Genomic DNA, 25401 nt, shown 5'->3' with positions numbered 1-25401 from the left:
TCCAATTCACATTTCGTCTATTTACCACTTGGTCTAATAGCCAATTTGTCTATTTACCACTTCGTCTAATAGCCAATTTGTCTAATGACCACTTGGTCTAATAGCCAACTGGTCTAATGATCACCTCGTCTAACAGCCAATTGGTCTAATGCCCTATTTGGCTGATCGTCACTTGGTCTAATTTTCATTTGGTCTAACTGTCATTTGGTCTATTTTAATTGCCACTTGGTCTAAATGCATTCGGGCTAATACCAGTTCGTCTAATAGTCAGTTAATTCGTTAAGTAGTTGTTAACTCGTCGTGAACTATGTGTGAACTAATAGTGAACAGTGCTGGAGCCTGTAAAAGTTATAAAAAGTTGAGATCGAAACGAGTGAGGAAAATTTCGTTACTTTTTTTATGAAAATATCAAATTTAGTTATACATTTTGGGACAATATTAAGAAAATAATATAATATTTCACCCTTCTCTCTTTCCTTTCTCATTTTTTTAGTAATAGTAGTAGTAGCAGCAGCAGCAGCAGCAGCAGTAGTAGTAGTAGTAGTAGCAGTACACAAAAAAAAACCTCTGGTGTTGATTTAACACCAGCCCGGAATCTATATATGTCCACACCAGAGAAGTGTTAAACAACACCAGTTACGTTTTAGTCTAACACCAGATAGGTGTTTATACAACATTAATTAGTATTAAAAAAGCATTGGTTTAATTCCAAACTGGTGTTTCATTACTTTTCTGGTGTGGACGTATATAGATTCCGTACGTGCTGGTGTTAAATCAACATCGGAGATTTTGCAGTGTAGTTGAACTAGTAATAGTAGCAGAAGTGGTGGTGGTGGTAGTAGTATTGGTAGTAGTATTAGTAGTATGAGTAGTAGTAGTAGTATAGTAGTAGTAGTAGAATCAGTAGTAGTAGTAGTAGTAGATTTAAATGTTTCTTATTCATGTACACAATATGTTCCATATGCACACAATTTCATTATCATAGCTTCTCTTATTGTTCAAATTCAAGCTAATAATAAAACATTGTCATTGATACTTGTTGTTAAGGTTGTATACGATCTATACAATATATATTTCAAACACACCTACCACAGTGGTACCATCGACTACTTCAGATACACCAACCACACATCCTCCGACAACAACCAATGCTGCAACCCCAAGCCAAGACACAGCCACTACTGACTTAACGACTCCAATACCCGATACTACGTCACAACCCCCACCATCAACACCAATGCCAACAACGCAAGAGCTCACCACTGCGGATGAAACTGTAGCCCCAGGTAAATTCATGTCCTAAATACATTTAAAAATTTCTTATGATTATGAAATGGCTATTGAACTAATGTTTAATTTTGTCATTAATGGAAATCTTGATTTGGATTGGCTGTTGAACATAGAATTGTGGTGTTCAGGGTGGGGGAGGCGGTGACTATGTGCTAATATCGTGTGTACTTTGAATGAACTAAGCTAACCTTATTCATCAGGATTACTGACAGTTGTTCCAATATCACTTGGTTTAATCATCATCATTGGGCTAAACCCACTTAGTCCAATTCACATTTCGTCTATTTACCACTTGGTCTAATAGCCAATTTGTCTAATGGCCACTTGGTCTAATAGCCAACTGGTCTAATGATCATCTCGTCTAACAGCCAATTGGTCTAATGTTCCATTAGGCTGATCGTCACTTGGTCTAATGTACCATCCCTGATTCGACAGAGGATGAGCATACTTATAGTTTATTGTAAGTTTCCATTGTTATATCATCGTTTTCTTTAACCCCTCTAGGGATCAGTACCTGTCAAGGGTACTGTGAAACAAAGGCACCAGGAGGATGTTTCTGTGATTACATTTGTCAGGAATACAATGATTGCTGTGAAGATTATTATATATATTGTCAACCTGGTGAGTATTCTCCTTATGTAGTAGCCTCTTGTCGAGGCCCTGGCGGCTGCTTCCCAGGCGAAGCGAGGAATTTCCTAATTCGCTTCTAGAATTAGGCCTGGCGCGAAAAATTGATAATTATATTATATTTCACTCTTTTCTCTTTCCTTTTCTCATTTTTTTTTTGTTCGTGATATTTTTTTTTTTTTGGGGGGGGGGGCAAGACGCCCATATCCTAACAGTAATTTCTTAGCTTTATTCTTATAACAACATACCAGTAAATGTGCAATAATTTCATAAGCCATATACATATAGTGTTAGCGCGAGGTACGAGCTAAACAATTTTGAAATTTCGTGTATTTTGTCCTGAACAGTTGAACATTGTGGGCAATGTTTGTAAACCGGAAGAAGATGCGTATGTAACTAGATAATTACTGCAAGCGCGAAGCGCGAGTAGAAATTTGTATAAATGCGTTCTGGCCTTGTCGAAAAAGGGACCTGTTAGAGACGAATTGCAGCTAGCCATTAACATGATACATATTTCAATGATTAAATAATGCGAGCGCGATTTTTTTTGCCGTTCTGTCCGAAAAAATTATAATAATAGGCATTTATATAGCGCCATCTATCTAGAAATATTCTATTCCGAGGCACACAAGAAAAGAAAGAATGAGAAAGTTTGGATGAGTGTCAAAGTTCCAATAACTAAAACTGTGAGAAAAGATTAGATTTCAGTTTGGATTTGTAGGTGTCCAGTGATTGCATAATTCTTAAATCTAACGGCAAATTATTCCAGAGAGAAGGTGCTGAGGCAGAGAAATAAAGTTCTTTACACTTTTTTTAATCATGAACGGTATAAGTATATAACCAAACAATTGATGCAAGCGCGAAAAGAAAATGAGATTTCAAACTTAAAACCGGGACACTCTATTCATGTTTTGTAAATCATGAATACAATTGGGTATAACTTGGTATCTTCTTACATTAATAATCTGAGCGAAAAGGGAGAGCTGAAATTTTTTTATGTACTTATCTGAAACTGGATATATAGTCTCAAAATAATTGAAATAGAGAGCAAGCAAACTGGTGTTGTTTCAATACTTTTCTAGTGTGGACATATTTGGATTCCGGGCTGGTGTAAAATCAACACGGGAGTTTTTGCAGTGTAGTTGAACTAGTAGAAGTAGTAGAAGTGGTGGCGGTGTTGGTAGTAGTATTAGTAGTAGTAGTATTATTAGTAGTAGTAGTACTAGTAGTAGTATTAGTAGTATTAGTAGTAGTAGTAGTAGTAATAGTAGTAGTAGTAGTAGTAATAGTAGTAGTAGTGGGGGAAGTAGTAGTAGTGGTAGTAGTAGTAGTAGTAGAAGTAGTAGTAGTAGTAGTAGTAGTAGTAGTAGTAGAAAATTTAAATGTTTCTTATTCATGTACACAATATGTTCCATATGCACACAATTTCATTATCATAGCTTCTCTTATTGTTCAAATTCAAGCTAATAAGAAAACATTGTCATTGGTACTTGTTGTTAAGGTTGTATACGATCTATACAATATATATTTCAAACACACCTACCACAGTGGTACCATCGACTACTTCAGATACACCAACCACACATCCTCCGACAACAACCGATGCTGCAACCCCAACCCAAGAGACAGCTACTGCTGACTTAACGACTCCTATACCCGATACAACGTCACAACCTCCACCATCAACGCCAATGCCAACAATGCAAGAGCTCACCACTGCAGATGAAACGGTAGCCCCAGGTAAATTCATGTCCTAAATGCATTAAAAATTTATTATGATTATTTAATTTCTACTGAACTAATGTTTAATTTTGTCATTAATGGAAATCTTGACTTGGACTGGCTGTTGAACATAGAATTGTGGTGTTCAGGGTGGGGGAGGCGGTGACAATGTGCTAATATCGTGTGTACTTTGAATGAACTAAGCCAACCTTCTTCATCAGGATTACTGACAGTTGTTCCAATATCACTTGCAAAATATCACGAGCAAAAATTTTGGCATTTTATTACAAAAAACAACACATGTTTACATTACATTCAGGAAATGGTATCATATTTCATCCTTCTCTCTTTCCTTTTTCCTTTTTTTTAGTAATAGTTGTAGTATCAGTAGCAGCAGTAATAGTAGCAGGACATACCAAAAACTCTGGTGTTGATTTAACACCAGACTGGAATCTTTATATGTCCACACCAGAGAAGTGTTAAACAACACCAGTTCTGTGCTGGTCTGTCCAGACCAAACACCAGATAGGTGTTTATACAACACCAATTAGTATCAAAATAGCATTGGTTTAATTCCAAACTGGTGTTGTTTCAATACTTTTCTGGTGTGGACGTATATAGATTTCGTGCTGGTGTTAAATCAACTCCAGAGTTTTTGCAGTGTAGTAGAACTAGTAGTAGTAGCAGAAGTGGTTTTGGAACTAGTATTAGTATTATTATTATTATTATTAGTAGTAGTAGTAGTAGTAGTAGTAGAAGTAGTAGATTTAAATGTTTCTTATGCATATACACAATATGTTCCATATGCACAAAATTTCATTATCATAGCTTCTCTTATTGTTCAAATTCAAGCTAATAATACAACATTTTCATTGATACTTATTGTTAAGGTTGTATACGATCTATACAATATATATTTCAAACACACCTACCACAGTGGTACCATCGACTACTTCAGATACACCAACCACACATCCTCCTACAACAACCGATGTTGCAACCCCAAGCAAAGACACAGCTACTACTGACTTAACGACTCCAATACCCGATACTACGTCACAACCTCCACCATCAACACCAATGACAACAATGCAAGAGCTCACCACTGCGGATGAAACGGTAGCCCCAGGTAAATTCATGTCCTAAATGCATTAAAAATTTCTTATGATTATGAAATTTCTATTGAACTAATGTTTAAATTTTTCGTTAATGGAAATCTGGATTTGGATTGGTGTTCAGGGTGGGAGAGGCGGTGACAATATCCTAATATCGTGTGTACTTTGAATGAACTAAGCTAACCTTATTCATCAGGATTACTGACGGTTGTTCCAATATCACTTGGTTTAATCATCATCATTGGGCTAAACCCACTTAGTCCAATTCACAATTCGTCTATTTACCGTTTGGTCTAATAGTCAATTTGTCTAATGACTACTTGGTCTAATAGCCAACTGGTCTAACGACCACTTGGTCTAACAGCCAATTGGTCTAATGCCCTATTGGGCTAATCGTCACTTGGTCTAAGGTACCATCCCTGATTCGACAGAGGATGAGCATACTTACAGTTTATTGTAAGTTTCCATTGTCATATCATCGTTTTCTTTAACCCCTCTAGGGATCAGTACCTGTCAAGGGTACTGTGAAACAAAGGCACCAGGAGGATGTTTCTGTGATTACATTTGTCAGGAACTAAATGATTGCTGTGAAGATTATTATATATATTGTCAACCTGGTGAGTATTCTCGTTATGTAGTAGCCTCTTGTCGAGGCCCTGGCGGCTGCTTCCCAAGCGAAGCGAGGAATTTCCTAATTCGCTTCTAGAATTAGGCCTGGCGCGAAAAATGGAAAATTATATTATATTTCACTCTTTTCTCTTTCCTTTTCTCATTTTTTTGTGTTCGTAATTTTTTTTTTTTTTTTTTTTTTTGGGGGGGGGGCAAGACGCCCATATCCTAACTTAAATTTCTTAGCTTTATTAACATACCGGTAAATGTGTAATAATTGCATAAGCCCTATAAATATAGTGTGAGCGCGAGGTGTGAGCTAAACAATTTTGTAATTTCGTTTATTTTGTCCTGAACAGTTGAACATTCTGGGCAATGTTTGTAAACCTGAAGAAGATGCGTATGTAACTAGATAATTACTGCAAACCCGAAGCGCGAGTAGAAATTTGTATAATGCGTTCTGGCCTTGTCGAAAAAGGGACCTGTTAAGGACGATTTGCAGTTAGCCATTAACATGATACATATTTCAATGATTAAATAATGCGAGCGCGATTTTTTTGACGTTCCGGCCTAAAAAAATAATTATAACAATAGGCATTTATATAGCGCCATCTATTTAGAAATATTCTATTCCGAGGCACACAAGAAAAGAAAGAATGAGAAAGTTTGGATGAATGTCAAAGTTCCAATAACTAATACTGTTAGAAAAGATAAGATTTCAGTTTGGATTTGTAGGTCTCCAGTGATTGTATAATTCTTTAAATCTAAAGGCAAATTATTCCAGAAAGAAGGTGCTGAGGCAGAGAAATAACGTTCTTTACACTTTTTTTTATCATGAACGGTATAGTATATAACCAAACAATTGATGCAAGCGCGAAAAAAAATGAGATTTCAAACCTAAAAACGGGATAATCTATTCATGTTTTGTAAATAATGAATAAAATTGGGTATAACTTGGTTTCTTCCTACATTAATAATGCAATCGAAAAGGATGAGCAGAAAAATTGTTACATTCTGATCTGAAACTGGATATATAGTCTCAAAATGATTGAAATAGAGAGCAAGCTTCGTATCTGAATACACATGCGTGCGCGTGTTTCAGATTTCGACCTAGAATCTGGGCATTCTAAATACCCTTTTTCATCATGAAAATCAATAAAGCGGGTGCGAAGTTTAATGTTTAATTTTGTCAATAATGGAAATCTTGATTTGGATTGACTGTTGAACATAGAATTATGGTGTTTAAGGTGGGGGAGGCGGTGACTATGTGTTAATATCGTGTGTACTTTGGATATATTATGCTAACCTTATTCATCAGGATTACTGACAGTTGTTCCTATATCACTTGGTTTTATCATCATCATTGGGCTAAACCCACTTAGTCCAATTCACATTTCGTCTATTTACCACTTGGTCTAATAGCCAACTGGTCTAATGCCCTATTTGGCTGATCGTCACTTGGTCTAATTTTCATTTGGTCTAACTGTCATTTGGTCTATTTTAATTGCCACTTGGTCTAAATGCATTCGGTCTAATACCAGTTCGTCTAATAGTCAGTTAATTCGTTAAGTAGTTGTTAACTCGTCATGAACTATGTGTGAACTAGTCGTGGACAGTGCTGGAGCCTGTCAAAGTTATAAAAAGTTGAGATCGAAACGAGTGAGGAAAATTTCGTTACTTTTTATCAAAATATCAAATTTAGTTATACATTTTGGGACAATGTTAAGAAAATAATATAATATTTCACCCTTCTCTCTTTCCTTTCTATTTTTTTTTAGTAATAGTAGTAGTAGCAGCAGCAGCAGCAGTAGTAGTAGTTGTTGTAGCAGTACACAAAAAACCTCTGGTGTTGATTTAACACCAGCCCGGAATCTATATATGTCCACACCAGAGAAGTGTTAAACAACACCAGTTACGTTTTGGTCTAACACCAGATAGGTGTTTATACAACACCAATTAGTATTAAAAATGCATTGGTTTGATTCCAAACTGGTGTTGCTTCAATACTTTTCTGGTATGGACATATATGGATTCCGTGCTGGTGTTAAATCAACACCAGAGTTTTTGCAGTGTAGTAGAACTAGTAGTAGTAGCAGAAGTGGTGGTGGTAGTAGTATTAGTAGTAGTATTATTAGTATTAGTAGTAGTAGTATTAGTAGTATTAGTAGTAGTGGTGGAAGTAGTAGTAGTGTTAGTAGTAGTAGTAGAAGTAGTAGTAGTAGTAGAAGCAGTAGTAGTAGTAGTAGATTTAAATGTTTCTTATTCATGTACACAATATGTTCCATATGCACACAATTTCATTATTATAGCTTCTCTTATTGTTCAAATTCAAGTTAATAATAAAACATTGTCATTGATACTTGTTGCTAAGGTTGTATACGATGTATACAATATATATTTCAAACACACCTACCACAGTGGTACCATCGACTACTTCAGATACACCAACCACACATCCTCCAACAACAACCAATGCTGCAACCCCAAGCCAAGACTCAGCTACTACTGTCTTAACGACTCCATTACCCGATACTACATCACAACCTCCACCATCAACACCAATGCCAACGATGCAAGAGCTCACCACTGCGGATGAAACGGTAGCCCCAGGTAAATTCATGTCCTAAATGCATTAAAAATATCTTATGATTATTTAATTTCTATTGAACTAATATTTAATCTTGTCATTAATGGAAATCTTGATTTGGATTTGCTGTTGAACATAGAATTGTGGTGTTCAGGGTGGGGAGGAGGTGGCAATGTGGTAATATCGTGTGTACTTTGGATATATTATGCTAACCTTATTCATCAGGATTACTGACGGTTGTTCCAATACCACTTGCAAAATATCACGAGTAAATGTTTTGCATTTTATTACAAAAATCAATTTTTTACATTATATTCAGGAAATGGTATCATATTTCATCCTTCTCTCTTTCCTTTTTCCTTTTTTTAGTAATTGTTGTAGTATCAGTAGCAGCAGTAGTAGCAGCAGTAAACACCAAAAACTCTGGTGTTGATACAACACCAGCCTGGATTCTATTTAATATGTGCAAACCAGAGAAGTGTTTAACAACACCAGTTTGGTTTTGGTCTAACACCAGATAGGTGTTTATACAACACCAATTAGTATCAAAACAGCATTGGTTTAATTCCAAACTGGTGTTGTTTCAATACTTTTCTGGTGTGGACATATATGGATTCCGTGATGGTGCCAAATCAACACTGGAGTTTTTGCAGTGTAGTAGAACTAGTAGTAGTAGCAGAAGTGGTGGTGGTGGTGGTAGTAGTATTGGTAGTAGTATTAGTAGTAGTAGTATTAGTAGTAGTAGTAGTAGTAGTAGTAGTAGTAGTAGTAGAAGTAGTATTAGTATTAGTAGTAGTAGTAGTAGTAGTAGTACTAGAAGTAGTAGATTTAAATGTTTCTTATGCATATACACAATATGTTCCATATGCATACAATTTCATTATCATAGCTTCTCTTATTGTTCAAATTTAAGCTAATAATAAAACATTTTCATTGATACTTGTTAAGGTTGTATACGATCTATACAATATATATTTCAAACACACCTACAACAGTGGTACCATCGACTACTTCAGATACACCAACCACACATCCTCCGGCAACAACCGATGCTGCAACCCCAAGCCAAGACACAGCTACTACTGACTTAACGACTCCAATACCCGATACTACGTCACAACCTCCACCATCAACACCAATGACAACAGTGCAAGAGCTCACCACTGCGGATGAAACGGTAGCACCAGGTAAATTTAGGTCCTAAATGCATTAAAAATATCTTATGATTATGAAATTGCTATTGAACTAATGTTTAATTTTGTCAATAATGGAAATCTTGATTTGGATTGGCTGTTGAACATAGAATTATGGTGTTCAGGTAGGGGGAGGCGGTGACTATGTGGTAATATCGTGTGTACTTTGGATATATTATGCTAACCTTATTCATCAGGATTACTGACGGTTGTTCCAATATCACTTGCAAAATATCACGAGTAAAATTTTTCCATTTCATTACAAAAAACACATTTTTACATTATATTCAGTAAATGGTATCATATTTCATCCTTCTCTCTGTCCTTTTTCCTTTTTTTAGTAATAGTTTTAGTATCAGTAGCAGCAGTAGTAGTAGCAGTACACACCAAAAACTGTGGTGTTGATAGAACACCAGCCTGGAATCTATCTATGTCGTAACCAGAGAAGTGTTAAACAACACCAGTTTGGTTTTGGTCTAACACCAGATAGGTGTTTATACAACACCAATTAGTATTAAAACAGCATTGGTTTAATTCCAAACTGGTGTTGTTTCAATACTTTTCTGGTGTGGACATATATGGATTCCGTGCTGGTGCTAAATCAACACTGGAGTTTTTGCAGTGTAGTAAAAGTAGTAGTAGTAGCAGAAGTGGTGGTGGTAGTAGTATTAGACGTAGTAGTAGAAGTAGTATTAGTATTAGTCGTAGTAGTAGTAGTAGTACTAGAAGTAGTAGTATTAGTAGAAGTAGTAGTAGTTGTAGTAGTAGTAATAGTAGTAGTAGTAGTAGTGGTGGTGGAAGAAGTAGTGGTAGTAGTAGTAGTAGTAGAAGTAGTAGTAGTAGGAGTAGTAGTAGTAGAAGTAGTAGTAGTAGAAGTAGTAGCAGTGGTAGTAGTAGAAGTAGTAGAAGTAGGAGTAGTAGTAGTAGTAGAAGTAGTAGTAGTAGTAGAAGTAGTAGTAGTAGTAGTAGTAGTAGTAGTAGTAGTAGTAGTAGCAGAAGTAGTAGAAGTAGTAGAAGTAGTAGTAGTAGTAGTAGTAGTAGATTGAAATGTTTCTTATTCATGTACACAATATGTTCCATATGCACACAATTTCATTATCATAGCTTCTCTTATTGTTCAAATTCAAGCTAATAATAAAACATTGTCATTGATACTTGTTGTTAAGGTTGTATACGATCTATACAATATATATTTCAAACACACCTACCACAGTGGTACCATCGAATACTTCAGATAAACCAACCACAAATCCTCCGACAACAACTGATGCTGCAACCCCAAGCAAAGACACAGCTACTACTGACTTAACGACTCCAATACCCGATACTACGTCACAACCTCCACCATCAACACCAATGACAACAATGCAAGAGCTGACCACTGCGGATGAAACTGTAGCCCCAGGTAAATTCAGGTCCTAAATACATTAAAAATTTCTTATGATTATGAAATGGCTATTGAACTAATGTTTAATTTTGTCATTAATGGAAATCTTGATTTGGATTGGCTGTTGAACATAGAATTGTGGTGTTCAGGGTGGGGGAAGCGGTGACTATGTGCTAATATCGTGTTTACTTTGGATGAATTATGCTAACCTTATTCATCAGGATTACTGACAGTTGTTCAAATATCACTTGGTTTAATCATCATCATTGGGCTAAACCCACTTAGTCCAATTCACATTTCGTCTATTTACAACTTGGTCTAATAGCCAATTTGTCTATTTACCACTTGGTCTACTAGCCAATTTGTCTAATGGCCACTTGGTCTAATAGCCAACTGGTCTAATGATCATCTCGTCTAACAGCCAATTGGTCTAATGCCCTATTGGGCTAATCGTCACTTGGTCTAATGTACCATCCCTGATTCGACAGAGGATGAGCATACTTATAGTTTATTGTAAGTTTCCATTGTTATATCATCGTTTTCTTTAACCCCTCTAGGGATCAGTACCTGTCAAGGGTACTGTGAAACAAAGGCACCAGGAGGATGTTTCTGTGATTACATTTGTCAGGAACTAAATGATTGCTGTGAAGATTATTATATATATTGTCAACCTGGTGAGTATTCTCGTTATGTAGTAGCCTCTTGTCGAGGCCCTGGCGGCTGCTTCCCAGGCGAAGCGAGGAATTTCCTAATTCGCTTCTAGAATTAGGCCTGGCGCGAAAAATTGATAATTATATTATATTTCACTCTTTTCTCTTTCCTTTTCTCATTTTTTTTTGTTCGTGATATTTTTCTTTTTTTTGGGGGGGGGGGGCAAGACGCCCATATCATAACAGTAATTTCTTAGCTTTATTCTTATAACAACATACCAGTAAATGTACAATAATTTCATAAGCCATATACATATAGTGTTAGCGCGAGGTACGAGCTAAACAATTTTGAAATTTCGTGTATTTTGTCCTGAACAGTTGAACATTGTGGGCAATGTTTGTAAACCGGAAGAAGATGCGTATGTAACTAGATAATTACTGCAAGCGCGAAGCGCGAGTAGAAATTTGTATAATGCGTTCTGGCCTTGTCGAAAAAGGGACCTGTTAGAGACGAATTGCAGCTAGCCATTAACATGATACATATTTCAATGATTAAATAATGCGAGCGCGATTTTTTTGCCGTTCCGTCCGAAAAAATTATAATAATAGGCATTTATATAGCGCCATCTATCTAGAAATATTCTATTCCGAGGCACACAAGAAAAGAAAGAATGAGAAAGTTTGGATGAGTGTCAAAGTTCCAATAACTAAAACTGTGAGAAAAGATAAGATTTCAGTTTGGATTTGTAGGTGTCCAGTGATTGCATAATTCTTAAATCTAACGGCAAATTATTCCAGAGAGAAGGTGCTGAGGCAGAGAAATTAAGTTCTTTACACTTTTTTTAATCATGAACGGTATAAGTATATAACCAAACAATTGATGCAAGCGCGAAAAGAAAATGAGATTTCAAACTTAAAACCGGGACACTCTATTCATGCTTTGTAAATCATGAATACAATTGGGTATAACTTGGTATCTTCTTACATTAATAATCCGAGCGAAAAGGGAGAGCTGAAATTTTTCATGTACTTATCTGAAACTGGATATATAGTCTCAAAATAATTGAAATAGAGAGCAAGCAAACTGGTGTTGTTTCAATACTTTTCTAGTGTGGACATATTTGGATTCCGGGCTGGTGTAAAATCAACACCGGAGTTTTTGCAGTGTAGTTGAACTAGTAGAAGTAGTAGAAGTGGTGGCGGTGTTGGTAGTAGTATTAGTAGTAGTAGTATTATTAGTAGTAGTAGTACTAGTAGTAGTATTAGTAGTATTAGTAGTAGTAGTAGTAATAGTAGTAGTAGTAGTAGTAGTAATAGTAGTAGTAGTGGGGGAAGTAGTAGTAGTGGTAGTAGTAGTAGTAGTAGTAGAAGTAGTAGTAGTAGTAGTAGTAGTAGTAGTAGTAGAAAATTTAAATGTTTCTTATTCATGTACACAATATGTTCCATATGCACACAATTTCATTATCATAGCTTCTCTTATTGTTCAAATTCAAGCTAATAATAAAACATTGTCATTGGTACTTGTTGTTAAGGTTGTATACGATCTATACAATATATATTTCAAACACACCTACCACAGTGGTACCATCGACTACTTCAGATACACCAACCACACATCCTCCGACAACGACCGATGCTGCAACCCCAAGCCAAGACACAGCTACTACTGACTTAACGACTCCTATACCCGATACAACGTCACAACCTCCACCATCAACACCAATGACAACAATGCAAGAGCTCACCACTGCAGATGAAACGGTAGCCCCAGGTAAATTCATGTCCTAAATGCATTAAAAATTTATTATGATTATTTAATTTCTACTGAACTAATGTTTAATTTTGTCATTAATGGAAATCTTGACTTGGACTGGCTGTTGAACATAGAATTGTGGTGTTCAGGGTGGGGGAGGCGGTGACAATGTGGTAATATCGTGTGTACTTTGAATGAACTAAGCTAACCTTCTTCATCAGGATTACTGACAGTTGTTCCAATATCACTTGCAAAATATCACGAGCAAAAATTTTGGCATTTTATTACAAAAAACAACACATGTTTACATTACATTAAGGAAATGGTATCATATTTCATCCTTCTCTCTTTCCTTTTTCCTTTTTTTTTTAGTAATAGTTGTAGTATCAGTAGCAGCAGTAATAGTAGCAGGACATACCAAAAACTCTGGTATTGATTTAACACCAGACTGGAATCTTTATATGTCCACACCAGTTCCGTGTTAAACAACACCAGTTCTGTGCTGGTCTGTCCAGACCAAACACCAGATAGGTGTTTATACAACACCAATTAGTATTAAAATAGCATTGGTTTAACTCCAAACTGGTGTTGTTTCAATACTTTTCTGGTGTGGACATATATGGATTCCGTGCTGGTGTTAAATCAACTCCAGAGTTTTTGCAGTGTAGTAAAAGTAGTAGTAGTAGCAGAAGTGGTGGTGGTAGTAGTATTAGACGTAGTAGTAGAAGTAGTATTAGTATTAGTCGTAGTAGTAGTAGTAGTAGTACTAGAAGTAGTAGTATTAGTAGAAGTAGTAGTAGTTGTAGTAGTAGTAATAGTAGTAGTAGTAGTAGTAGTGGTGGAAGAAGTAGTAGTGGTAGTAGTAGTAGTAGAAGTAGTAGTAGTAGAAGTAGTAGCAGTAGGAGTAGTAGTAGTAGAAGTAGTAGTAGTAGAAGTAGTAGCAGTAGTAGTAGTAGAAGTAGTAGTAGTAGTAGTAGTAGAAGTAGTAGTAGTAGTAGTAGTAGTAGTAGTAGTAGTAGTAGTAGTAGTAGTAGAAGTAGTAGTAGTAGTAGTAGTAGTAGTAGTAGTAGTAGTAGTAGTAGTAGTAGTAGAAGTAGTAGAAGTAGTAGTAGTAGTAGTAGTAGTAGATTGAAATGTTTCTTATTCATGTACACAATATGTTCCATATGCACACAATTTCATTATCATAGCTTCTCTTATTGTTCAAATTCAAGCTAATAATAAAACATTGTCATTGGTACTTGTTGTTAAGGTTGTATACGATCTATACAATATATATTTCAAACACACCTACCACAGTGGTACCATCGACTACTTCAGATACACCAACCACACATCCTCCGACAACGACCGATGCTGCAACCCCAAGCCAAGACACAGCTACTACTGACTTAACGACTCCTATACCCGATACAACGTCACAACCTCCACCATCAACACCAATGACAACAATGCAAGAGCTCACCACTGCAGATGAAACGGTAGCCCCAGGTAAATTCATGTCCTAAATGCATTAAAAATTTATTATGATTATTTAATTTCTACTGAACTAATGTTTAATTTTGTCATTAATGGAAATCTTGACTTGGACTGGCTGTTGAACATAGAATTGTGGTGTTCAGGGTGGGGGAGGCGGTGACAATGTGGTAATATCGTGTGTACTTTGAATGAACTAAGCTAACCTTCTTCATCAGGATTACTGACAGTTGTTCCAATATCACTTGCAAAATATCACGAGCAAAAATTTTGGCATTTTATTACAAAAAACAACACATGTTTACATTACATTAAGGAAATGGTATCATATTTCATCCTTCTCTCTTTCCTTTTTCCTTTTTTTTTTAGTAATAGTTGTAGTATCAGTAGCAGCAGTAATAGTAGCAGGACATACCAAAAACTCTGGTATTGATTTAACACCAGACTGGAATCTTTATATGTCCACCACAGAGAAGTGTTAAACAACACCAGTTCTGTGCTGGTCTGTCCAGACCAAACACCAGATAGGTGTTTATACAACACCAATTAGTATTAAAATAGCATTGGTTTAATTCCAAACTGGTGTTGTTTCAATACTTTTCTGGTGTGGACGTATATAGATTTCGTGCTGGTGTTAAATCAACTCCAGAGTTTTTGCAGTGTAGTATAACTAGTAGTAGTAGCAGAAGTGGTTGTGGTAGTAGTATTAGACGTAGTAGTAGAAGTAGTATTAGTATTAGTCGTAGTAGTAGTAGTAGTAGTACTAGAAGTAGTAGTATTAGTAGAAGTAGTAGTAGTTGTAGTAGTAGTAATAGTAGTAGTAGTAGTAGTAGTGGTGGAAGAAGTAGTAGTGGTAGTAGTAGTAGTAGAAGTAGTAGTAGTAGAAGTAGTAGCAGTAGGAGTAGTAGTAGTAGAAGTAGTAGTAGTAGAAGTAGTAGCAGTAGTAGTAGTAGAAGTAGTAGAAGTAGGAGTAGTAGTAGTAGTAGTAGTAGTAGTAGTAGTAGTAGAAGTAGTAGTAGTAGTAGTAGTAGTAGTAGTAGTAGTAGTAGTAGTAGTAGTAGTAGAAGTAGTAGAAGTAGTAGTAGTAGTAGTAGTAGTAGTAGTAGATTGAAATGTTTCTTATTCATGTACACAATATGTTCCATATGCACACAATTTCATTATCATAGCTTCTCTTATTGTTCAAATTCAAGGTAATAATAAAACATTGTCACTGATACTTGTTGTTAAGGTTGTATACGATCTATACAATATATATTTCAAACACACCTACCACAGTGGTACCATCGACTACTTCAGATACACAAACCACACATCCTCCGACAACAACCAATGCTGCAACCCCAAGCCAAGACTCAGCTACTACTGACTTAACGACTCCAATACCCGATACTACGTCACAACCTCCACCATCAACACCAATGACAACAATGCAAGAGCTCACCACTGCGGATGAAACGGTAGCCCCAGGTAAATTCAGGTCCTAAATACATTAAAAATATCTTATGATTATAAAATGGCTATTGAACTAATGTTTAATTTTGTCATTAATGGAAATCTTGATTTGGATTGGCTGTTGAACATAGAATTGTGGTGTTCAGGGTGGGGAGGCGGTGACAATGTGCTAATATCGTGTGTACTTTGAATGAACTAAGCTAACCTTATTCATCAGGATTACTGACAGTTGTTCCAATATCACTTGGTTTAATCATCATCATTGGGCTAAACCCACTTTGTCCAATTCACATTTCGTCTATTTACCACTTGGTCTAATAGCCAATTTGTCTATTTACCACTTGGTCTAATAGCCAATTTGTCTAATGGCCACTTGGTCTAATAGCCAACTGGTCTAATGATCACCTCGTCTAACAGCCAATTGGTCTCATGCCCTATTGGGCTAATCGTCACTTGGTCTAATGTACCATCCCTGATTCGACAGAGGATGAGCATACTTATAGTTTATTGTAAGTTTCCATTGTTATATCATCGTTTTCTTTAACCCCTCTAGGGATCAGTACCTGTCAAGGGTACTGTGAAACAAAGGCACCAGGAGGATGTTTCTGTGATTACATTTGTCAGGAACTAAATGATTGCTGTGAAGATTATTATATATATTGTCAACCTGGTGAGTATTCTCGTTATGTAGTAGCCTCTTGTCGAGGCCCTGGCGGCTGCTTCCCAGGCGAAGCGAGGAATTTCCTAATTCGCTTCTAGAATTAGGCCTGGCGCGAAAAATTGATAATTATATTATATTTCACTCTTTTCTCTTTCCTTTTCTCATTTTTTTTTTTTTTTGGGGGGGGCAAGACGCCCATATCCTAACAGTAATTTCTTAGCTTTATTCTTATAACAACATACCAGTAAATGTGCAATAATTTCATAAGCCATATACATATAGTGTTAGCGCGAGGTACGAGCTAAACAATTTTGAAATTTCGTGTATTTTGTCCTGAACAGTTGAACATTGTGGGCAATGTTTGTAAACCGGAAGAAGATGCGTATGTAACTAGATAATTACTGCAAGCGCGAAGCGCGAGTAGAAATTTGTATAATGCGTTCTGGCCTTGTCGAAAAAGGGACCTGTTAGAGACGAATTGCAGCTAGCCATTAACATGATACATATTTCAATGATTAAATAATGCGAGCGCGATTTTTTTGCCGTTCCGTCCGAAAAAATTATAATAATAGGCATTTATATAGCGCCATCTATCTAGAAATATTCTATTCCGAGGCACACAAGAAAAGAAAGAATGAGAAAGTTTGGATGAGTGTCAAAGTTCCAATAACTAAAACTGTGAGAAAAGATAAGATTTCAGTTTGGATTTGTAGGTGTGCAGTGATTGCATAATTCTTAAATCTAACGGCAAATTATTCCAGAGAGAAGGTGCTGAGGCAGAGAAATAAAGTTCTTTACTCTTTTTTTAATCATGAACGGTATAAGTATATAACAAACAATTGATGCAAGCGCGAAAAGAAAATGAGATTTCAAACTTAAAACCGGGACACTCTATTCATGTTTTGTAAATCATGAATACACTTGGGTATAACTTGGTATCTTCTTACATTAATAATCCGAGCGAAAAGGGAGAGCTGAAATTTTTTTATGTACTTATCTGAAACTGGATATATAGTCTCAAAATAATTGAAATAGAGAGCAAGCAAACTGGTGTTGTTTCAATACTTTTCTAGTGTGGACATATTTGGATTCCGGGCTGGTGTAAAATCAACACGGGAGTTTTTGCAGTGTAGTTGAACTAGTAGAAGTAGTAGAAGTGGTGGCGGTGTTGGTAGTAGTATTAGTAGTATTAGTAGTAGTAGTAGTAGTAGTAGTAGTAGTAGTAGTAGTAATAGTAGTAGTAGTGGGGGAAGTAGTAGTAGTGGTAGTAGTAGAAGTAGTAGTAGTAGTAGTAGTAGTAGTAGTAGTAGAAAATTTAAATGTTTCTTATTCATGTACACAATATGTTCCATATGCACACAATTTCATTATCATAGCTTCTCTTATTGTTCAAATTCAAGCTAATAATAAAACATTGTCATTGGTACTTGTTGTTAAGGTTGTATACGATCTATACAATATATATTTCAAACACACCTACCACAGTGGTACCATCGACTACTTCAGATACACCAACCACACATCCTCCGACAACAACCGATGCTGCAACCCCAACCCAAGAGACAGCTACTGCTGACTTAACGACTCCTATACCCGATACAACGTCACAACCTCCACCATCAACGCCAATGCCAACAATGCAAGAGCTCACCACTGCAGATGAAACGGTAGCCCCAGGTAAATTCATGTCCTAAATGCATTAAAAATTTATTATGATTATTTAATTTCTACTGAACTAATGTTTAATGTTGTCATTAATGGAAATCTTGACTTGGACTGGCTGTTGAACATAGAATTGTGGTGTTCAGGGTGGGGGAGGCGGTGACAATGTGGTAATATCGTGTGTACTTTGAATGAACTAAGCCAACCTTCTTTATCAGGATTACTGACAGTTGTTCCAATATCACTTGCAAAAATATATTGAGCAAAAATTTTGGCATTTTATTACAAAAAACAACACATGTTTACATTACATTCAGGAAATGGTATCATATTTCATCCTTCTCTCTTTCCTTTTTCCTTTTTTTTAGTAATAGTTGTAGTATCAGTAGCAGCAGTAATAGTAGCAGGACATACCAAAAACTCTGGTGTTGATTTAACACCGGACTGGATTATGTCCACACCAGTTCCGTGTTAAACAACACCAGTTCTGTGCTGGTCTGTCCAGACCAAACACCAGATAGGTGTTTATACAACACCAATTAGTATTAAAATAGCATTGGTTTAATTCCAAACTGGTGTTGTTTCAATACTTTTCTGGTGTGGACGTATATAGATTTCGTGCTGGTGTTAAATCAACTCCAGAGTTTTTGCAGTGTAGTAGAACTAGTAGTAGTAGCAGAAGTGGTTGTGGAAGTAGTATTAGTATTATTATTATTATTAGTAGTAGTAGTAGTAGTAGTAGAAGTAGTAGATTTAAATGTTTCTTATGCATATACACAATATGTTCCATATGCACAAAATTTCATTATCATAGCTTCTCTTATTGTTCAAATTCAAGCTAATAATACAACATTTTCATTGATACTTGTTGTTAAGGTTGTATACGATCTATACAATATGTATTTCAAACACACCTACCACAGTGGTACCATCGACTACTTCAGATACACCAACCACACATCCTCCTACAACAACCGATGTTGCAACCCCAAGCAAAGACACAGCTACTACTGACTTAACGACTCCAATACCCGATACTACGTCACAACCTCCACCATCAACACCAATGACAACAATGCAAGAGTTCACCACTGCGGATGAAACGGTAGCCCCAGGTAAATTCATGTCCTAAATGCATTAAAAATTTCTTATGATTATGAAATTGATATTGAACTAATGTTTAAATTTTTCGTTAATGGAAATCTGGATTTGGATTGGTGTTCAGGGTGGGGGAGGCGGTGACTATGTGCTAATATCGTGTGTACTTTGGATATATTATGCTAACCTTATTCATCAGGATTACTGACAGTTGTTCCACTATCACTTGGTTTTATCATCATCATTGGGCTAAACCCACTTAGTCCAATTCACATTTCGTCTATTTACCACTTGGTCTAATAGCCAATTTGTCTATTTACCACTTGGTCTAATAGCCAATTTGTCTAATGGCCACTTGGTCTAATAGCCAACTGGTCTAATGATCATCTCGTCTAACAGCCAATTGGTCTAATGCCCTATTGGGCTAATCGTCACTTGGTCTAATGTACCATCCCTGATTCGACAGAGGATGAGCATACTTATAGTTTATTGTAAGTTTCCATTGTCATATCATCGTTTTCTTTAACCCCTCTAGGGATCAGTACCTGTCAAGGGTACTGTGAAACAAAGGCACCAGGAGGATGTTTCTGTGATTACATTTGTCAGGAACTAAATGATTGCTGTGAAGATTATTATATATATTGTCAACCTGGTGAGTATTCTCGTTATGTAGTAGCCTCTTGTCGAGGCCCTGGCGGCTGCTTCCCAGGCGAAGCGAGGAATTTCCTAATTCGCTTCTAGAATTAGGCCTGGCGCGAAACATGGATAATTATATTATATTTCACTCTTTTCTCTTTCCTTTTCTCATTTTTTTTTCGTTCGTGATATTTTTTTTTTTTTTGGGGGGGGGCAAGACGCCCATATCCTAACAGTAATTTCTTAGCTTTATTCTTATAACAACATACCAGTAAATGTGCAATAATTTCATAAGCCATATACATATATTGTTAGCGCGAGGTACGAGCTAAACAATTTTGAAATTTCGTGTATTTTGTCCTGAACAGTTGAACATTGTGGGCAATGTTTGTAAACCGGAAGAAGATGCGTATGTAACTAGATAATTACTGCAAGCGCGAAGCGCGAGTAGAAATTTGTATAATGCGTTCTGGCCTTGTCGAAAACGGGACCTGTTAGAGACGAATTGCAGGTAGCCATTAACATGATACATATTTCAATGATTAAATAATGCGAGCGCGATTTTTTTGCCGTTCCGTCCGAAAAAAATTATAATAATAGGCATTTATATAGCGCCATCTATCTAGAAATATTCTATTCCGAGGCACACAAGAAAAGAAAGAATGAGAAAGTTTGGATGAGTGTCAAAGTTCCAATAACTAAAACTGTGAGAAAAGATAAGATTTTAGTTTGGATTTGTAGGTGTCCAGTGATTGCATAATTCTTAAATCTAACGGCAAATTATTCCAGAGAGAAGGTGCTGAGGCAGAGAAATAAAGTTCTTTACACTTTTTTTAATCATGAACGGTATAAGTATATAACCAAACAATTGATGCAAGCGCAAAAAGAAAATGAGATTTCAAACTTAAAACCGGGACACTCTATTCATGTTTTGTAAATCATGAATACAATTGGGTATAACTTGGTATCTTCCTACATTAATAATCCGAGCGAAAAGGGTGAGCTGAAATTTTTTGATGTACTTATCTGAAACTGGATATATAGTCTCAAAATAATTGAAATAGAGAGCAAGCAAACTGGTGTTGTTTCAATACTTTTCTAGTGTGGACATATTTGGATTCCGGGCTGGTGTTAAATCAACACCGGGTTTTTGCAGAGTAGTTGAACTAGTAAAAGTAGACGAAGTGGTGGCGGTGGTGGTAGTAGTATTAGTAGTAGTAGTATTATTAGTAGTAGTAGTACTAGTAGTAGTGTTAGTAGTATTAGTAGTAGTAGTAGTAGTAGTAGTAGTACTAATAGTAGTAGTAGTGGGGGAAGTAGTGGTAGTAGTAGTAGTAGTAGAAGTAGTAGTAGTAGTAGTAGTAGTAGTAGTAGTAGTAGTAGTAGTAGAAGATTTAAATGTTTCTTATTCATGTACACAATATGTTCCATATGCACACAATTTCATTATCATAGCTTCTCTTATTGTTCAAATTCAAGCTAATAATAAAACATTGTCATTGATACTTGTTGTTAAGGTTGTATACGATCTATACAATATATATTTCAAACACACCTACCACAGTGGTACCATCGACTACTTCAGATACACCAACCACACATCCTCCGACAACAACCGATGCTGCAACCCCAACCCAAGACACAGCTACTGCTGACTTAACGACTCCTATACCCGATACAACGTCACAACCTCCACCATCAACGCCAATGCCAACAATGCAAGAGCTCACCACTGCAGATGAAACGGTAGCCCCAGGTAAATTCATGTCCTAAATGCATTAAAAATTTATTATGATTATTTAATTTCTACTGAACTAATGTTTAATGTTGTCATATATGGAAATCTTGACTTGGACTGGCTGTTGAACATAGAATTGTGGTGTTCAGGGTGAGGAGGCGGTGACAATGTGGTAATATCGTGTGTACTTTGGATGAATTATGCTAACCTTATTCATCAGGATTACTGACAGTTGTTCCAATATCACTTGCAAAATATCACGAGCAAAAATTTTGGCATTTTATTACAAAAAACAACACATGTTTACATTACATTAAGTAAATGGTATCATATTTCATCCTTCTCTCTTTCCTTTTTCCTTTTTTTTTTAGTAATAGTTGTAGTATCAGTAGCAGCAGTAATAGTAGCAGGACATACCAAAAACTCTGGTATTGATTTAAGACCGGACTGGAATCTTTATATGTCCACACCAGTTCCGTGTTAAACAACACCAGTTCTGTGCTGGTCTGTCCAGACCAAACACCAGATAGGTGTTTATACAACACCAATTAGTATCAAAATAGCATTGGTTTAATTCCAAACTGGTGTTGTTTCAATACTTTTCTGGTGTGGACATATATGGAATCCGTGCTGGTGTTAAATCAACTCCAGAGTTTTTGCAGTGTAGTAAAAGTAGTAGTAGTAGCAGAAGTGGTGGTCGTAGTAGTATTAGACGTAGTAGTCGAAGTAGTATTAGTATTAGTCGTAGTAGTAGTAGTAGTAGTACTAGAAGTAGTAGTATTAGTAGAAGTAGTAGTAGTTGTAGTAGTAGTAATAGTAGTAGTAGTAGTAGTAGTGGTGGAAGAAGTAGTAGTGGTAGTAGTAGTAGTAGTAGAAGTAGTAGTAGTAGAAGTAGTAGTAGTAGGAGTAGTAGAAGTAGTAGTAGTAGAAGTAGTAGCAGTAGTAGTAGTAGAAGTAGTAGAAGTAGGAGTAGTAGTAGTAGAAGTAGTAGTAGTAGTAGAAGTAGTAGTAGTAGTAGTAGTAGAAGTAGCAGAAGTAGTAGAAGTAGTAGTAGTAGTAGTAGTAGATTGAAATGTTTCTTATTCATGTACACAATATGTTCCATATGCACACAATTTCATTATCATAGCTTCTCTTATTGTTCAAATTCAAGCTAATAATAAATTATTGTCATTGATACTTGTTGTTAAGGTTTTATACGATCTATACAATATATATTTTGAAACACACCTACCACAGTGGTACCATCGACTACTTCAGATACACCAACCACACATCCTCCTACAACAACCGATGTTGCAACCCCAAGCAAAGACACAGCTACTACTGACTTAACGACTCCAATACCCGATACTACGTCACAACCTCCACCATCAACACCAATGACAACAATGCAAGAGCTCACCACTGCGGATGAAACGGTAGCCCCAGGTAAATTCATGTCCTAAATGCATTAAAAATTTCTTATGATTATGAAATTGATATTGAACTAATGTTTAAATTTTTCGTTAATGGAAATCTGGATTTGGATTGGTGTTCAGGGTGGGGGAGGCGGTGACTATGTGCTAATATCGTGTGTACTTTGGATATATTATGCTAACCTTATTCATCAGGATTACTGACAGTTGTTCCAATATCACTTGGTTTTATCATCATCATTGGGCTAAACCCACTTAGTCCAATTCACATTTCGTCTATTTACCGTTTGGTCTAATAGTCAATTTGTCTAATGACTACTTGGTCTAATAGCCAACTGGTCTAACGACCACTTGGTCTAACAGCCAATTGGTCTCATGCCCTATTGGGCTAATCGTCACTTGGTCTAATGTACCATCCCTGATTCGACAGAGGATGAGCATACTTATAGTTTATTGTAAGTTTCCATTGTTATATCATCGTTTTCTTTAACCCCTCTAGGGATCAGTACCTGTCAAGGGTACTGTGAAACAAAGGCACCAGGAGGATGTTTCTGTGATTACATTTGTCAGGAACTAAATGATTGCTGTGAAGATTATTATATATATTGTCAACCTGGTGAGTATTCTCGTTATGTAGTAGCCTCTTGTCGAGGCCCTGGCGGCTGTTTCCCAGGCGAAGCGAGGAATTTCCTAATTCGCTTCTAGAATTAGGCCTGGCGCGAAAAATTGATAATTATATTATATTTCACTCTTTTCTCTTTCCTTTTCTCATTTTTTTTTGTTCGTGATATTTTTCTTTTTTTTTGGGGGGGGGGGGGCAAGACGCCCATATCATAACAGTAATTTCTTAGCTTTATTCTTATAACAACATACCAGTAAATGTACAATAATTTCATAAGCCATATACATATAGTGTTAGCGCGAGGTACGAGCTAAACAATTTTGAAATTTCGTGTATTTTGTCCTGAACAGTTGAACATTGTGGGCAATGTTTGTAAACCGGAAGAAGATGCGTATGTAACTAGATAATTACTGCAAGCGCGAAGCGCGAGTAGAAATTTGTATAATGCGTTCTGGCCTTGTCGAAAAAGGGACCTGTTAGAGACGAATTGCAGCTAGCCATTAACATGATACATATTTCAATGATTAAATAATGCGAGCGCGATTTTTTTGCCGTTCCGTCCGAAAAAATTATAATAATAGGCATTTATATAGCGCCATCTATCTAGAAATATTCTATTCCGAGGCACACAAGAAAAGAAAGAATGAGAAAGTTTGGATGAGTGTCAAAGTTCCAATAACTAAAACTGTGAGAAAAGATAAGATTTCAGTTTGGATTTGTAGGTGTCCAGTGATTGCATAATTCTTAAATCTAACGGCAAATTATTCCAGAGAGAAGGTGCTGAGGCAGAGAAATTAAGTTCTTTACACTTTTTTTAATCATGAACGGTATAAGTATATAACCAAACAATTGATGCAAGCGCGAAAAGAAAATGAGATTTCAAACTTAAAACCGGGACACTCTATTCATGCTTTGTAAATCATGAATACAATTGGGTATAACTTGGTATCTTCTTACATTAATAATCCGAGCGAAAAGGGAGAGCTGAAATTTTTCATGTACTTATCTGAAACTGGATATATAGTCTCAAAATAATTGAAATAGAGAGCAAGCAAACTGGTGTTGTTTCAATACTTTTCTAGTGTGGACATATTTGGATTCCGGGCTGGTGTAAAATCAACACCGGAGTTTTTGCAGTGTAGTTGAACTAGTAGAAGTAGTAGAAGTGGTGGCGGTGTTGGTAGTAGTATTAGTAGTAGTAGTATTATTAGTAGTAGTAGTACTAGTAGTAGTATAGTAGTATTAGTAGTAGTAGTAGTAATAGTAGTAGTAGTAGTAGTAGTAATAGTAGTAGTAGTGGGGGAAGTAGTAGTAGTGGTAGTAGTAGTAGTAGTAGTAGTAGAAGTAGTAGTAGTAGTAGTAGTAGTAGTAGTAGTAGTAGAAAATTTAAATGTTTCTTATTCATGTACACAATATGTTCCATATGCACACAATTTCATTATCATAGCTTCTCTTATTGTTCAAATTCAAGCTAATAATAAAACATTGTCATTGGTACTTGTTGTTAAGGTTGTATACGATCTATACAATATATATTTCAAACACACCTACCACAGTGGTACCATCGACTACTTCAGATACACCAACCACACATCCTCCGACAACGACCGATGCTGCAACCCCAAGCCAAGACACAGCTACTACTGACTTAACGACTCCTATACCGATACAACGTCACAACCTCCACCATCAACACCAATGA

General features: G+C 36.3%; 1 protein-coding gene across 1 annotated transcript; it reads left to right on the top strand.

Moving 5' to 3' along the window:
* The first annotated feature begins 1237 nt into the window (after nt 1-1237).
* Nucleotides 1238-25401, top strand: LOC121431161 (mucin-2-like). The gene is made up of 18 exons (XM_041628667.1): nt 1238-1286; nt 1795-1911; nt 3466-3657; nt 4577-4768; nt 5255-5371; nt 7782-7973; nt 11088-11204; nt 12760-12951; nt 14233-14424; nt 15688-15879; nt 16418-16534; nt 18011-18202; nt 19111-19302; nt 19821-19937; nt 21486-21677; nt 22899-23090; nt 23577-23693; nt 25256-25401. The coding sequence occupies exons 1-18, from the start codon at nt 1238-1240 to the stop codon at nt 25399-25401; spliced, it is 2817 nt and encodes a 938-aa protein (XP_041484601.1).

The sequence above is a fragment of the Lytechinus variegatus genome, chromosome 17, assembly GCF_018143015.1.
Source record: "Lytechinus variegatus isolate NC3 chromosome 17, Lvar_3.0, whole genome shotgun sequence".
Lineage (NCBI taxonomy): Eukaryota > Metazoa > Echinodermata > Echinoidea > Temnopleuroida > Toxopneustidae > Lytechinus > Lytechinus variegatus.
Note: the sequence above shows the minus strand (reverse complement) of the source record. Positions and strands in the feature narration are given on the sequence as shown.

Coding starts and splice junctions, on each gene's coding strand:
- LOC121431161 (XM_041628667.1), top strand. CDS start 1,238: ATGCCAACAACGCAAGAGCTCACCACTGCGGATGAAACTGTAGCCCCA. Junction 1,912..3,465: donor TTATATATATTGTCAACCTG/GTGAGTATTCTC, acceptor CACCTACCACAG/TGGTACCATCGACTACTTCA. Junction 7,974..11,087: donor GGATGAAACGGTAGCCCCAG/GTAAATTCATGT, acceptor TAACCCCTCTAG/GGATCAGTACCTGTCAAGGG.